Below are 16,464 nucleotides of genomic sequence, written 5' to 3' on the forward strand. Positions count from 1 at the left end.
TAAGTGTTAGTTAGATTTGAACCTTAGTTTAAGATATAACTTAGAGATCCAGCATTTAGAAAGCAAGGAGAAAGTCGACGTATGCGTAAAGATCGAAATTTCTTGTAGTTTATATACTGCGTGCACTACCTCAGTCTTTCGGATGTGAGGGCGATCTGGTTGCGACATCTGTCACCCCATTGATCGCCAGGGTTGATTCGGCTGATCTGGCTGGCTAGGCGGGTGTCCCCTTCCTCCCTCACCGCTCCATGTGCGTCCCTCCCGAAGCTGCGCGCTCGGTCGAAGAGGACGACCATCCCCGATAGAGGAGGACCGGTCTTCGGTCAAGGGTATACGAGTAGCTGCGCTCCCCTGCTAGAACCTCCAAACAAGCTCTCAAGGTCCATTTGTAGGAGAACGTAGGGTAGTCAAGCTTCCAAGACTCCAGACACATCCAAATGAGGCGCTGCACGTGGCAGTCTGCCTTTCTTTTGACAATTCTACAGTTTTTATTATAATCTATTATACATTGTATACACACATACTTGTATATATTTTATTCCTCATGTATTTTTAATTTATATGTATCTTCTCTTCCTTGACTCAGTGAATCTTCTTGAGCCTCTTCATTTCCTACACTTTCGACAAAACTGCTAGGCTAGGAAGTGCGGGCCTTGGGATAGGGGTGTCAGTGGGGCGAAAACTATAATCTGGGTGGTAATTAAGCTGGAACTTTAAAAAATATTTTAAGACTATCAAAATTATTATAGAAAAATTCACACAAATTTTAAGGTTAAAAATATATGCCTCCAAAAGGACTATTTCTTGTTTCCTGAGGCAGCCTCTCCTATTTCGCAGACTATACTGCTGCTGCTGCTAAGTTGCTCCAGTTGTGTCCGACTCTGTGCGACCCCATAAACGGCAGCCCACCAGGCTCCCCTGTCCCTGGGATTCTCCAGGCAAGAACACTGGAGTGGGTTGCCATTTCCGTCTCCAATGCATGAAAGTGAAAAGTGAGAGTGAAGTCGCTCAGTCGTGTCCGACCCTCAGCGACCCCATGGACTGAAGCCTACCAGGCTCCTCCTCCGTCCACGGGATTTTCCAGGCAAGAGTACTGGAGTGGGCTGCCATTGCCTTCGCAAACTATAAATGTTGATTATTGTTTTCACCCAGGAGGGGTTCTTGAAAATACCTGGCTTGAGAAGCCTGTGCTGCTGATCAATTACAGCAACTGACAAGATCAGATTCATTTTCTGTAGATTTCTCTGGCAAAAACAGGGAGAGTGAATTGAGACTGTTCAGGGTGGTGAAAGAGAAACCTGGAAATATCCGTGTGTATTACAGTAGCATCATAAATTAGAAGAAGATAGGTAAGGAAAGGTAAGATATTAAGGGGGTGGATGGGAGGAAGAGAAGTCTAAACTGATGCCCTCTCCCTAAGCACACAGGCTTTCTTTTCCATCCTTCTTGTTTACTTTTCATAACATTTATTGTCATATAATATACTATATATTTATCTTGTTATCTATCTGGAATTTTGATAGAATGTAAATTCCAACAGGTTAGAGGGTTTTCATATTTCTTAAAATGTACCTTTGTATACCCTGATCCTAGAATAATGCTTAGGGCAGAGAAGACATTCAGAGAACACTTGTGGAAAGAAACAATGAATGATGCTTTGGTTTCTAGCTCCATAAAGCTTTGGAGGACATAATAATGAATGGGTTTGTCTTTTATTCTCACAAGCCACACACTTGTAAATGTCACTAGACAGTTGAAAGGCCAGCGGGAGGTTAGGGTTAGCAGATATAAGCTATTACATATAGAATGGATAAACAACGAGGTCCTATTGTACAGCACAGAGAACTATATTCAATATCGTGTGATAAACCATAAGGGAAAAGAATAGTAAATAAGAATTATGTATAACTGAAGCACTTTGCTGTATAGCAGAAATTAACGTAACACTGTGAATCAACTATACTTTAACTAAAAAAATAAAATTCCTTGTTTTTTACATTTAAAGAAAGAGGCCAGTGACAACTCAGAAGAGAGGACTGAGATGGATTAATCTGGCAGTAAAAGAAAGTATCCAGAAAAAGTATGTAAATAAGAAGAAAAGCAAATAAGAACAGCTGGGCACCCCTAGAACTGGAAGTCATTTTCACACAGGGATAATAGTATATATTCAATTTCATGTTTCTAATTCTGACAACACAGACATTACTCAGTTTGACATAGGTAGGCAAGCCATATTTTTCAGACCTGCTGGAGGTGGTGATCTTTATCAGTTTTTTCCTGCTCACCTTTCTGCAAAGATTCACTTTCGCTGAACTATACAGGAAAACCACTATTATCAACTTTGTTGATCAGTTAAACCTCTATATCTATTTGCTTCTTCTAATTGGTTGAACCGTATCAAATTGCTGGTATTTTACTATTTTCTTCTAACCAAAAAAAAAAAAAGAAAAAGGACACTTATACGTCCAACCTAATAAATTAGAGGTTACATCATCCTAGCAATCTTGTTTACCTGAAAGAGAAACTAAGGCAGTGTCATAAGACTCTCATTAAACAGTCTTGTGGAGAAAAAAAAAAAAAATCCTGTTATAATTCTGCCATTCTATGAAAGTACCCTTAGGTCATTCTGCTCCTTGGAAGCCCCTGAAATTATTCTGTTCTTGGAGACCCTTGGAGTTGTTTTCAACCTGGGACAGTCTTATTCATGGTGTCTTTCTACTTACTGGATATATATATATTTATATTCAGAGGCCATGGGAACTTGTCTCAGCCTTTGACCCTTCCCCCCAGTAGCAGGTAACATTGCCTTAACAAAAATCAAAAGCTTTAAAAATCAGTTTAAGAGGAGCTTTTGTAAGTAAACGATAGAAAGAGTCACAATGGTTTAAATTCAGTCTCAGCTGTTCTAACAGCAGGCTTTGACAGCAGGATGACTGAGAGCTTAAATCTGTGGGGCATCTGAAAAGGTGGAGGGAGGGCTGAGGGGAGACGGGGGGTCACTAGACAAATGGGGTGATGATACACTCAGGTTGGGGGTGTTCTGATAGGCTAGGGCACATCTATGGATACACCAATACAAGGTTGATTGGTAAATCATTTTCCCTCAAAATTCTTTCAAGGACTCAAAGAATGTTTGGTAAATGAATTTCCTGTGGAATCCTGTATGGCATTCATGAAGGTATGAGCTTCGTTTGAAGGTATATACTGTACATGTTTATATTGTACATGTGAGTGTATTGTGAAAACTAGAAAAATACAAGGTAGGTATTTATCATGATGACATCAGTAACAAGCAATTGTTTTGATGTGCTTTTTGTTTTGTTAAAATATTCCTAGTCACCTAATCTGCTAAAAGCTAAATTTAAATAGTCTCCACATTGCAAAATATGGCTTCCTACTGCTGGTCTAAGTATATGCTCCCAATTTCATAGCAGTAAACACTCTAATAGGTGTTAAGAAGTTATAAAATATGAAAATTTCAAATTAGGAAATAGTACTGTTATTGTTTCATGGAAGAACATAACAAGAAAAACAGAACACTCAAATCAATTTTTCTTAAACTGTAACTTTATTTGGAGCAGAATTTTCCTTAAGTAAAGTTAACGTCTTTAAACACCTTAGGACAAACTATTCAAAAAGGAACATTTTATTTCAGAAGGGGCTTGAGTAAATAGTTTTTGGTCCTCCTATCTTCTCATCATTATGAATATTTGCTTTATAATTAAATATATTCTTAGTTGCTCCCTTGTAATCAAGTCAAGTGACGAAATTGCTGTCAGTACTGAAATGTCCAGAAGACATTTCAGAAGACTAGTCAGGCCATTTAAAATTCACACTAGCAGTGTCTGTAAGAAACTGATAATACAGATTCATGTGATATTTGCCCCCCAGTTTGTCTTCTGTTGGTTTCCATGAGAAGGTCCTCACAATAAATTATATAAAATACAGTACTTTGGTTGGAAATTGTAAAAATAATTCTAAAAATTAACCACATATCTTAAACAAGTTGCTACAGTATGCTTTAAATGATAGAAAATAATTAGTACATCAAACATTTTCTTATAAACATATTGCTTTGGATCACACACTGAGCTAAAACATACAGCCTGTATTCTTTTTCTCTCCTAAATGGCACAAAACAATGGCTTGATGCCACTTCGTAAGAAAACATGGTGCCTGTGAACTCCAACAGTTCTGGTGATTTGTACTTAAAAACAATTCTGTTTTACATCGCTTGTCTGGAGTCAAGTGTTTTTTTATCATTCCAGAACATGACACAGCATCCATTTACTAGATGTTTATGGTCCTTGAAGCAAGAGATCTGTAAGAAACTGCTTGAGAAAATCGGTTTTCTTCCTATTTAAATCATATATGAGCTGGGTGAGGGGCTTAGTAATTAACGGCAGCTTACTGTGAAATGAACAATCACATGAAGAATAGCTTTTAGCTCATGCAACTTTCCCTGCAGTTCACACACGTACCCTTTGGCATAACCACTGTCACTGAACCCTTGGGCACTATACCATCTCCTGACGTCCCATAAAACTTTATGCCTGACATGAGGTACAGTCGTGGATAGGTATAGTTCAACTTATCATTCCTCTTGGTGTCTTGTAGTAGATTTTATAATCTTATAATAACTACAAATACAGGCAACAGGCAGTATTTTCTTTTTACTTAACAAAGTATTGGTGACTTTTCCCTTTCTATAGTAAACAGCTAGTATGCTCAATGCGTCCTTTACCCATTTCAGGGTGAGAATCAAAGAGAACTTCAGAGGATTTTGCTAGTTCTTTAGAACTGACCTTGTTGTTTTTCAGCCTTCTAGTTTACTCAATGCAGTGTCAGCTTCTTGACTTTCAAATGAATAAGGGAAATTGTCTGCTGATAAACAAAGGAAAGAGGAAGAGGATGAAAAGAGAAATATTTTCTGCATTGAGGCCCTACAAAAGTAATAGAAAAACAATTCTATAATGTATAGTAACCAGGTAAGTAGGTTTTTCAATTAAAATGTAATGACCTTAACATAAGCTAGAGGACCAAGAATATGGCATTCATAATCCATCTGGTTCTCTAGAGGGTATTTATGATTTTTAACCAGCTTTCTAGCAAGGTGGGTAAGCTTTCAGATTAATTTACTTTTTATTCCTAATACAGAAAGGGGAAATAAATATTAACCGCATAGTAAAGGACTCATCTCTGAAAACACATTCTCTGTTGATTGAGATAATGAGAATATAATACAGAAATAAATTCAGCTTCAAGTTGTGCTTACATATACATATTTATTTCCTGAAGCTTTGCTGCCAGTTTGTTAACAGGAAAATATGACCTCTCAAATCCACATCCATCATTTGCTTTTCGCATGCCCCCAGCAATCATGGTGCTTGGTCAAGTACCTTTTTGAGTCAGATTCTTGAAAACACAAATTGCTTCCTGATTTTAGGTGAGGGCCCTTTGGGAACCATGGGCTGCAACATATTATTAATACATCAACACAAAAATTTACCCACTTATTAGGCTGAACCCTATCAAAGTACCAATATTCATTTTCACCTAACATTTTAACTTACAAAAATGACAATTTCATTGACTCCACTTGCTATATCCTAGAACCAAACAAAAGTGACTTGAGCCCTGGGAGAAAGTGAGTCTATGCACTCTAGAGATGATGTCACATTCACTGGCTGTGACCTTCTTTCTTGTCTTTCGGATAATCACGAGTGGAGGTGAGTGTGCCTGACAGAGGTGGATCAGAGTGGACTTCCTTTTTCTGTCTCCAAACTAGCTTTGTCATTTTCAAAATTGCTGTAAACATTCCTCTCAATGGAACAGCCTCTGCCCAATGGAGTTCTCACTGTTGAAAGAAACTACACAAGGGTTTAGAGTTCTTTAAATGTGGCACGTGATGGACACTTGACATATGGTAACTGTGGCTTCACAGACCAGTGGGACCTCTGCCATCTATTTTTTCTTGCTCCCCAAATTGCCCTGATAATTGGACCAGAGGGCAGACAATGATTATTCATCGTCTATCTCTGGCCAGGCCTGGAGAACTGAGCTAAATGCAACATTCTAAGGGTTGTGCTACTTTGAAACTTTACTTTTGGGTCATGCATCTTGGCAGGGATGTAAGTTTAAGTCACTGTGTTAACCTTTATGTGGAGAACCTTTTGGCTTCAAAAGCTTCCCTTTTATGGGTACTTATAGAAAGTGACTTCAAAAACGGAAGAAAATAGAATGTGATGGCATAGCTTGGTTTCAGCTGGATTATCACCAGCCACCAAAAAACGTGTTGTAAACATTTCTAAAAATATTTACTTAGAGTTCTTTCATCTGGGGAGTAAAAAGAAAACAAAGTGAATTATGTAATAGTACTTTCAGAACATCACGGCGGTATTAAAAAGTCAAACCAATAACACGGTATTGAGAAACGGCAGATGGTCAGTTTTCTAGCACTGACGTCAGTCCAGAAAAGCTTAAAGTACCGAATATGCCACATTTAAAATTTAACCACTTCACAAATATCCACACACGTTGAGGAAATAACCCTTTATGGCGTAGCTGTAAATTGCACCCCTGTTGCAATACTGCATCAATATTATTATATTTTTAAAAATCTGTATAAAATATTATCTGGAACCCCAAAGGAAAATCAATTAATCTTTAAAAAGTTCCTTACAAAGTTGACTGTATAAAATGCTAAAACATAATCCATATATACAAAATGCTGCTGTTTAAGAAAATAATGGGACCCAGTTTTAGAATAAAATAACTTTGTACAAAAAAAAAGTACTGCATTCAAATCAATATTAAAAAAAAAACTTTAAAAAAGAATATTGAAATGTCTCAGTTCAGAAGAATAACTATAAAGTGTTTGCTTTTCCACCAACTGAAAGTCTCTTGCAGGTGGAATACCAGCTGGCCAAGGGACAGGGTCCTACTGTTCCCTACAAAAGATTTCGTGACAGTCATCGCCGAGACGCGTACTTAGCAATCCAGTCCGTCCTGCCATGTACAGGCTGGGCGGCTGGAGGCCGGGGCAGCAACCCAGGAGTGCTTCTAGGCTGGGTGTGGAAAAATGGTCGCCCAGGGTGAGGTCTCACAGCCTTCAAGGAAGAATAGCCTGTAGGGAAAGAGAAAGGTGGGTCTGATTGATTGGGTCCACATAAAGTATAGCAAAGAGCATCTCAGTGACATAAATATCAGAAGCAGAGCTCAAGAGAAGCCACGTTCTTGGAGTTGGCTCTCCCAATTAAGGGCAACCTCGTCCTATAGCAGTCAGGCCAGAAACACCAGTGTCATTCCTGCGTGTGCTCAGTTGCACAGTCATGTCCAGCTCTTTGCAGCTCAATGGACAGTAGCTCCCCAGGCTCCTCTCCCATGGAATTTGTGGTGGTTTAGTCGCTGAGTTGTGTCCAACTCTTGCAAACCCTTGGACTGCAGACCCTCAGGCTCCTCTGCCCAAGGAATTTTCCAGGCAAGAATACTGTAAGTGGGTTGCCATTTCCTTGCATCTGCCAGGCCCGTTCTGCCTGCAGGCCCATGCACTAACAGCCCAAAATACAGAGTTTGCTTGTTCACCTCCTGTCGATCTTTACCCAATGGCTCCTCTGCTGTGAGGTCTCCCTCGGCCGCCCTGTGTAAAATGCCCGTCTGCACCCTACACTCCTGCCCCGTGCTCCCTGCTCCCCTCTTTCTTTTCCCCTTAGCACTGTGGAGCATCTTATTTGGTTTACTTGTTGTCTGTGGAGTACAGGTTCCAGGAGGACAAGGAATTTTGTTATCTCCTTCATTTGTGGACCCTAGGCCTACCACGTTTGGCACAAAGCACTTGTTTAATAACTATTTTTGAATAAATTCACAAATAATAATAATCCCAAATAGAACTTACCCGGGGAAGGGTCGGGAATAGGTGCCAAGTGGACCCTCTGCAGAGCAGAACTGATTTCTTTTTTCAGAAAGGAAGGGATATAGTTTCCAGCCAGTCCACTAGAACTTGTAGAGCTGGAACCAACTGATTTGCAAAAGAAAACGCTCATTACTGCAAAGACAGACACAGGACACCAAAAAGGGTAAAGGACAAGGGCACAGGGCAACAGAGAACTGGGTTTTGATTTTCAAGGGGAAAAGCATTAGGATAAAGAGTAAATTTGGAGCAGAACATTCTACCACACCACACTGTTAGAAAGACAGGAGGATGGGGTGTGAGGTGTACAGACAGTATTGAGACTGTAGCCTGTACCCACAAGGAGGCTGGTGGGTTGGTTTGTTTAAAAAAAGGAGACATTTAGAATTTTCTTGCTGTTTGTAATAATCAGTTTAACCTGTTCTGGAATTTTCTTTTTTCCACTCAATAATAGAGAAGAGTTAGCCTTCCATGTTAGTATGGACGAATTTCAGAGTATGGTTAAACCATAACTCATTTAACCATTCTCTTATTGATCAGCATATAGGTTTCTCTTATCGATTAGCATACAGGTTATGTTAATTGTTTAGCCATTATAAGTAATTCTAACCAGAGATATTCTTGTCCAGAACCAGAAAATTAGTCATTATTAAAATTCACTAAATACATTCACTTTTAATGTCCTTTCTGCCTTGAGAGTGTTTTAAGGGCAGGAACTGGGTCCTACTCATCTTAGTGTTCCAGGCGGTCCATGGAAAGCCTTATTCATAGCAAGTAAACAATACATGTTGTATGGGTATCTATAGTGAGCCTTATTACGAAGGCTTAAAGGTGCATGTGGAATAATGAAGGATGTTATACAAATAACACAGATCCATTAGGAAGTTAGACCCGTTAGGAAGAGCACATGAGAGGAAGAGTTGTTCTGTGTCTTCCCAACACAGAGCATTCTTGGCAACTACTTAAGGCAGAGTGGACAAAACAGTCTGGAGCTCATGTATCAGGAGCTGTGTTGGTCAGCTGAAGCACCTTTTGCAACTCTGGTGACTAAATAAGAAAAATGGAAAGAGGATCAGAACAAGGAAATCACAGACAGAAAAAAGGCAGAGTCAGTAAACACAAGGGAAAATGCTCAACCCTCGTTAGTCAGTGGGGCATGCGGGTTGACGCCATGGTAAGATGCCATTGCACACCCTCAGATGAGCACACATCTGCAATCTTGACGGTATCAAGAGGCATCAAGGACACAGCACAACTCCTGCACCCTGCCAGACAGCAGTTGGGCAAAATCTGTGAAGTCAAAGATGAGCACAGCCTTTAACCTAACGTGATCATGTCGCAAGTGCACACCTATAGGGGGCGACAGGGTTCACTCCAGCACTCTTTCTAACTGTAAAAATGATTAACAGCCTTCATGTTCACCAAGAGGAGACCGGATGAGTAAATTATGTTCTAAGTGTCCATCAACAGATGAAAGGATAAAGATATGGTACATATATACCACAGAATATTCTGTTCAGTTCAGTTCAATCGCTCAAAACAAAATCTTGCCATTTGTGGCAACACGGATGGACTTGGAGGGCATTATGCTAAGTCAGAGAAAGACAAATACTTTATGATTATCACTTACACATGGAATATAAAAAATACAGCAAACCAGTGACTATAACAAAAAAGCAGACTGACAGATATAGAGAACTAATCATTGCCAATGGGGAGAGGGAAGAGGAAAGGGACAAGAGAGGGGCAGGAGATTAAGCAGTATAAATTATTAAGTAAAAAATAAGTCACAAGGATATATTGTACATGACAGAGAATATAGGCAATATTTCATAATTATAAAAGGAACATAACCTTTAAAAACTGTGACTGACTATAACACACAACTGTAACTTATATAATATTGATCAGCAACTATACCTGAACTTTAAAAAAAGTTATATTCTAGTATAAATAATAAATGGTATCATACACATATACATTGCATGTCATCCTACACAAATGTGAAATATATTCTATGTGTGTATAATTGCTATATATATTATTAATGCATATATGCATTATAATGCATTATTAACATGAGTGGAGATCCAGGATTATATGCATATAAATTTTAAAACATGCAAAACCATGCTAGGTATTTCTTGTATTCTAAAAAAAAAAAAGTCATGGAAACAATAAATACCCAATTTAGACAGGGTTGGGGGTGGAGGGGAAGGCCACAAAGAAAGGAAAGGCAATCATGTGTTTGCAGAGTCTGACTTTACACGCTGGGTGGTGAGTACGTGGGTGTGGATATGTTCTTTCTTTCCCTTTCAAGCTCCTTAAAATACATGAACACGGAATGGACAAAGGCAGAGAGAAGAGAAGCCCAGGGGTTTACCTGGCATGTGGAAGGGGAAGCTGCACACGGTAGGGGCTGCCTGTGTGAGGTGCATCTGAAATTCCTTCATCTACTAAAAAAGCGTGGGCAGCGCCTTCCAAACTGTCTACCTCCCAGCGATGCCCTGGGCTGAGGCTGAGCCGTGAGATGGAAGCGACAAGAACAAGGCAGACCCTGTGATACCCCGAGGGTGCAGACCACAGAGCAGGGCCTCAGAAACCAGACTCTGTGCGTGCGTGTGTGCATGTAAGTCGCTTCAGTCACCTTTGACTCTTTGTGACCCTATCGACTATAGCCCGCCAGGCTCCTCTATCCATGGGGATCCTCCAAGCAAAAGTACTGGAGTGGGTTGCCATGCCCTCCTCCAAGGGATCTTCCTGACCCAGGGATCAGACCCAGGTCTCTTATGTCTCCTGCATGGGTAGGTGGGTTCTTTACCACTAGTGCCACCTGGTAAGCCCACCAGACTCTGTAAGACTGTTTTTCCCTCAAGACAGGGAATTCTGCTGTCCTCCCCTGCTACTCCCGATGGCAGAGCCCGAGGGAGCTGGTCAAGCCCCCAGGGCCTGCTACCATGTGAGAGAAAGGGGCACAGGCCTGGAAAAAAGGTCAGGGTTTCCACACAGAGAGGCCCTCCTGGTTCCACAGCTTGTCATCCTGTCTCTCTGCACTCACCCAGCCACACCGGGAGAACCTGCTTCTTATCATTTAGGGAGTAAACATCATTACTCACCTGAAGTTATTTTGCTGATCACTGATACGGTCCCTGAAGATTTTCCAGACAAACCAGAACTGGACCACGGATTAGCTGGAATAAAATCCTTGCCTGGATTCGGGAGTACACCGTTTCTTATATTTATTCCTAATAGGGCAAAAATGTTTTTTCAAATGCAAAATTTATATTCAGTCTTGTACTACATGCCAGAGATGAGATGAATGCAGAGTCCAATTTGTCAAAGACCTCCTATGGCTCAACAATCAAAAGCTAACTGTGATGGTGCCGCTGGATAGGTGGCAGAGGAAAGATGCTGTCTCTGGGGTGAGTGGGTTGTCTCACTGGCGGGTGGCCTGACAGAAGTGTCTTCACCATCTACCAACAGATCTGTCCACATCTGCTGTCTTGACCTCCTGGTGCCTTCCTGGGCTTCAGTGCCCCATGGCCTTCCTACTCACCTACCTTCGCAGACCACTGCCTTTCCATCAGCTGCCCAAGTTCTTCTCTGTCCCTCCAGAACCCCATGCCTGCAGACCTCTGCTCACCTCTTTCTGAGTTCTGAGATTCCACCCCTCACCTCACATGGACCATCATCCCTGTGCTGATTCTGGTCTCTACCAACAACCATCACTGACTCCCTCACTTCTCAGGCTGCCTTCATCTCAGCTGCAAGACAAACCGCTGCCCCGCCCCACCCCCGGACCACCCACTTCCCATGGCCATCGGGCATCACTGCCATCTTTCAGAACAGAAAGACTGAATCCATCCTTTATCCTTCTTCTTCCTCTAGAGTCAAGAAGAAATAGGTCTCCCTTCAGGCCAGTCTCCTAAGGCCGCAGTGCCATACCTGACGAGGTCTGGCAGTATTTAGGAGGCCTGTTCCCAATCAAGGCAGAAGGCAGGGGGGAAGCAGTGAGTCAGCCGGGCCTCCATCCCCTGCCCTGGGACTCCACCCCCTCAACCTGAGCACCACTGCCCGCATCTGGATGACAGTGACAACCTGTGGGTCCCTCGCCCACACAGCACATAGACGTTGCTAACACCGTGTCACTCCTCCAATTACAACCATACAAGAGCGTCCTGTTGCTCATGAAATAAGATCCAAATTTCTTACAAGACCCCAAAGATGCCTCCTATGTCCTAACACATCCTCCACCTCTGACAGTGATCGGGCCATGCGGCCTCTCACGAGCCCAGCCCTTTCCTGCCCCCTGGCCTTTGCACTGGCTGCTCCCTCCGCCAGGCATGCTGTTCTCACATCCCTCTGCACATGGAGTTCCCTGCTAATCTCTGGGGCCCAGCTCCTGCCACCATTACATCACCCTTAACAACCGCTGTCACCACCTGCAACTACTGCGTACCCACTTATTCAGGGTCTGTCTCCCACCACTAGAATATATGAGGATGAGGATACTGTCTACAGGTTGCTGGCTAAAGTCACTGCATAGACTGTGATGTGAACAGAGACCCTGGAAAATGGGCAACCCAGTGGCCCCAGTTGGCTGTTTTGTCCACCATATTCTCAGCGCCTGGCACAAAATGATGTCAATACAGATTGACTGATGGAATGAATCTGTGAATGAACAGTGGGCTAATGCTATATGTTTAGAATACAGAGAACCTGGAGAGATGCTTGGGCACTCTCCAACTAGAGTGTCTTCACTTAACCCCTGTGGTACATTAAGCCAGATGGGGGCGCTAAGCTCCCATCTGGTTTCCTGAGAGCACTCAGGGCTGGAGAGACCCCAGGCGAGCTGCCTGGCTCTCCCTGGTTCCTCACTCACTCGGACTGGACCCCATTTCCTCTACCAAATTTCTTATCTTAGGCAAGAAAAGAATGGGAAGCCTGGGACTTCCCTGGCGGTCTAGTGGTTAGGACTCTGAGTTTCCACTGCAGAGGACACGGATTCCATCCCTGGTCAGGGAACTAAGATCCCACATGCAGCGAGGTGCAGCCAAAAAGAAAAAGAAAATATAAAGCCTGTGTGTACTAAGTGGCTTCAGTTGTGTCCATCTCTTTGTGGCCCTATGGACTATAGCCTGCCAGGCCCCTCTGTCCATGGGGTCCTCCAGGCCTGAATACTGAAGCCAGGTTGACTGTGCCCTCCTCCAGGGGATCTTTTCCATTCCAGGGATCGAACCCGTGTCTCTTACATCTCCTGCACTGGCAAGCGGATTCTTTACTACTAGCACCACCGGGGAAGCCCAGCAAATATTTCTATGGTGGTGCCACCACCGTCCAAAACAGAAGCTTTGCAAAACTCGAGATTCCGGGGACACGATTTCTCATCAGGGACCAGAGCACGGGCAGGAAGTGTTATTACCAGGCAGGTACCGAGAGTGCTTCAGGTAGTGTTGCTTGGCCGCCGACCTCAGGGTGGGCGTGTCGCGCCGGGGATAGGACGTCTGGGTGGGGGCGCTGTTTCCGGTGCCCACAGGCTCCGAGGGCTTCAGGTCCAGAATGCTCTCAAATCTGAACGGGGAGAAGAAGGTTCTGGTCAGCACAAGCTGGGCAGCGCATGGGATGTGAAGACAACCTCACAAACCCAGAGACAGTCAGTGCGCAGATGGGAGCCCACGCTTGCCTGCACAGCGTCTCGTCGCTCTGTCTCTTCTTATTTTTCAGGTCAATCCTGGTGAAGGATGGACTGAAGTCCGAGTCATCCAAGTCAGCCCAGTCATCGGAATCCTTCGTTGACCTGGAAACGAGACCCCACCTTCTCCTACTCTTTGGCTTGATCTCACCATTTTTGTGCTCCAGGCCAGTGAGAATTTTCTGTGTATACAAGGGGGTGGGGAGGTGGGGAGGAGAAGCGATACTTGGCATTAGTGAAGCTCACCCATGAGTAAGCCCCATTGTGAACTTCCTCGGTTGTGTAGAGGAGGGTCCTGGGGTGTAGTCTTCCCCAATATGCACTGCTTATTGGAAAAGGCAATGGTGTAAAACAGTCCCTGACCTCTCTCACTTATCCTGCACAGGTTACATCAGTTTCCATTCAATGGGGACACTAGGCTGTGTAAGTAACGCTTTAAAAAAGGACATTTAGGGTACTTCTTGCATACGAGGAAGGTAGCTGGATTCTCATCCAGGGCTCATCTCTGAAAGAGTTAGCATGATTGACACTGTCCTAAATAGAATATAAGAGAATGTAACTAAAGTGTCAATCACCTGCTCTTTTATAGAAAACAATGCAATTAATACCTTATTTGCCTTCTCAGCAGACCTGGATCCTATTTCACTACCGAATTAGCTACAATAGGAAATTTATAAACACACATTGCTGTTTTAGGTGGGTTGGGGTCAAGTGGACAGTCTGGAGACACCACCCCCATAATTCACAAGCAGAGCTAGAACCTGAATTTAGACCCTTAACTACAAAGCCAAGGCTCTTTCCACAGTTCCATGATATCAAAAAGACCAACCTATTATAATTAGACCTTACATGCTAAAAAGAAAATACTGCATGCAAGAAGTATGGTCAGGGCCTTCCCTGGGAGCTCGATGATGAAGAATCCGCCTGCCAATGCAGGCGACGTGGGTTGGGTCTCTGATCTGGGAAGATCCCACATGCCACAGAGCAGCTAAGCCGTGCGCCACAACTACTGAGCCTGAGCTCTAGAGCCTGGGAGCTGCAACTACTGAGCCGATGTGCCTAGAGACTGTGCTCTGCCAGAGAAGCGACTGCAGTGAGAAGCCCATGCGCGGCAACTAGAGAAAAGCCCACCCAAGCAGTGAAGACCCAGTACAGTCAAAATGAATCAACAAAATTATTAAAAGAAGAAGAAGAAGTGGGGTCAGCAAAGGAATAGCCAGACAGGGCTCCTGAGGGAACTGTCTTGCTTACTGCCTGAGGATGCTTGGGGTGGAGTGACGGCAAGAGCAAAGGGCTGGGCTTGTCCTCTGGTAGGTGGTCCGTCCTGGGAGCCTCGGCTTTATAGGGGTACACGAGATGCTGAGGGGGCTGGCTGGCTTGATGCTGTCTGGAAGAAATGCGTGTGTGGGGCTTGGCTGGGGGCTGGGCAGGAGGGACCGGCTTTATGTGAGGCGGTGCAGCTGCCTTTTCCAGAACGTCCTTCTGAGATTTTCCTGACTCCTGGAGGCTTTGCACGGTGCTGCCCAGGGGGTGCCCCACCTGGAAGTAAGGATATCGAAGAGCCTGGAATGACACATGAGGCTGTTTCAGAAGAATAATCTGACTGGGAAGGTTGACACCATTCAGGGTCACAGGCTAGCTTTCGCATTAACCAGTCTGCTGCAGTAGTTTGCCCAAACCAACTAGAAAACAGCATCCTGAATCTGTCACACCCCTTGCGATTCTCCTTGTCCTAAATAGTGTAAAATGTATGGACTGGCTGCCACACTCAAAATTATCTGGGTAAAGCAGCCAGGTTCACTGCTATGCCCTCTGCTACTTCTGCCAATATTCTGGCTTTGTAACTTATTTGCTCTGTGTCTTAAATACAATATTTCACCATTATAAGTCCATTTCTTCATTCCATAGAAAGAAGATAAATAAGATGGAGAGAGCCAACATAATGTTCCAAGAGGACTCTGAAAAATCAAATATAAAATAAGAAAATACAGCAGACAACAAAGGTTTGCTGTGTATCACAGGGAACTGTCTCCAGTATCTTGTAACAACCTGTCACGGAAAAGAATTGAGAAAAAAAATATGCAAAACTATCACTTTGCTGTATACCTGAAATTAACACAATACTGTAAATCAGCTATACTTTAATAAAAATAAAAATAAGCAGGTCCATCCGCTTTAACATCAGAAATGCCACGAGCGTCAAACATATTATAGTTAAACCTTGTCCATCAAGATAACTGTGCTTTCTGCATCACCAAGGAATAAATCGTAAAGTGCTGGGGTTTGCAATTCTCTCTGAAATATTCCCTAGTCTTTTGGAGTGGAAGTCACTGAATATAACGTAACCTTTCTCAGTGACTCTGGGACCTAGCCATAACCACCTGTAATGATGATAAGGAAGTGCAGATATAGATGCGAATAACATGGACACCCCCACAGAGGTCCTGGGCTCTGACGTCTAGCTCAGGAAGTCTTCTCTTTAGTCCCAGGTATTTTTTGCAAGTCTCAACTGAATTCAGGGTATTTTTAGCTTTTCTGATACTATTCCTAAAAAGTAAACATTCTCTCTTGGTTCCTTGTTACTGAATCTTTTTATTTTCATAGCCGCTGTGTATTCTTTGGAAAGCTGGGTTCATCAGACAGCTTCCTTCCGTGGCCTGAAAACACTTGTGAATTTCATCACCAGAAGTGCATTTCTGAGCACTCTCTAACCTTCTTGAGCCATCTAGAGTTCTTGGCTCTTTCTTCTTTGAACCATTGGAAAGCTGCTTTCCTCCCATACCTCAGTCCCCCCCAACTGTCAGCTCTCAGCTCTCTCAAATTCTAACATCACATGGGCCCTGTCCTCAAGTGACTCCGTCCG

At 43.1% G+C, this 16,464-nt stretch overlaps 1 protein-coding gene across 2 annotated transcripts in view; it reads right to left on the bottom strand.

Annotated features, from left to right (window-relative positions):
* Positions 1-3,549: 3,549 nt before the first annotated feature.
* Positions 3,550-16,464, bottom strand: part of CILK1 (ciliogenesis associated kinase 1) — a 46,691-nt gene continuing 33,776 nt past the window's right edge. For both annotated transcript variants that reach the window (XM_027959201.3, XM_060403711.1), the window contains exons 9-14: positions 14,853-15,164; positions 13,593-13,783; positions 13,332-13,480; positions 11,026-11,154; positions 7,895-8,017; positions 3,550-7,126 (exon numbers count right to left, since the gene is read on the bottom strand). In XM_027959201.3, the coding sequence (XP_027815002.1) occupies positions 6,972-7,126; positions 7,895-8,017; positions 11,026-11,154; positions 13,332-13,480; positions 13,593-13,783; positions 14,853-15,164 (1,059 nt within the window). In that variant the 3' untranslated portion in view covers positions 3,550-6,971. The remainder of the gene's footprint in view (positions 7,127-7,894; positions 8,018-11,025; positions 11,155-13,331; positions 13,481-13,592; positions 13,784-14,852; positions 15,165-16,464) is intronic.

This window comes from Ovis aries, chromosome 20 (assembly GCF_016772045.2).
Source record: "Ovis aries strain OAR_USU_Benz2616 breed Rambouillet chromosome 20, ARS-UI_Ramb_v3.0, whole genome shotgun sequence".
NCBI classification, from domain to species: domain Eukaryota; kingdom Metazoa; phylum Chordata; class Mammalia; order Artiodactyla; family Bovidae; genus Ovis; species Ovis aries.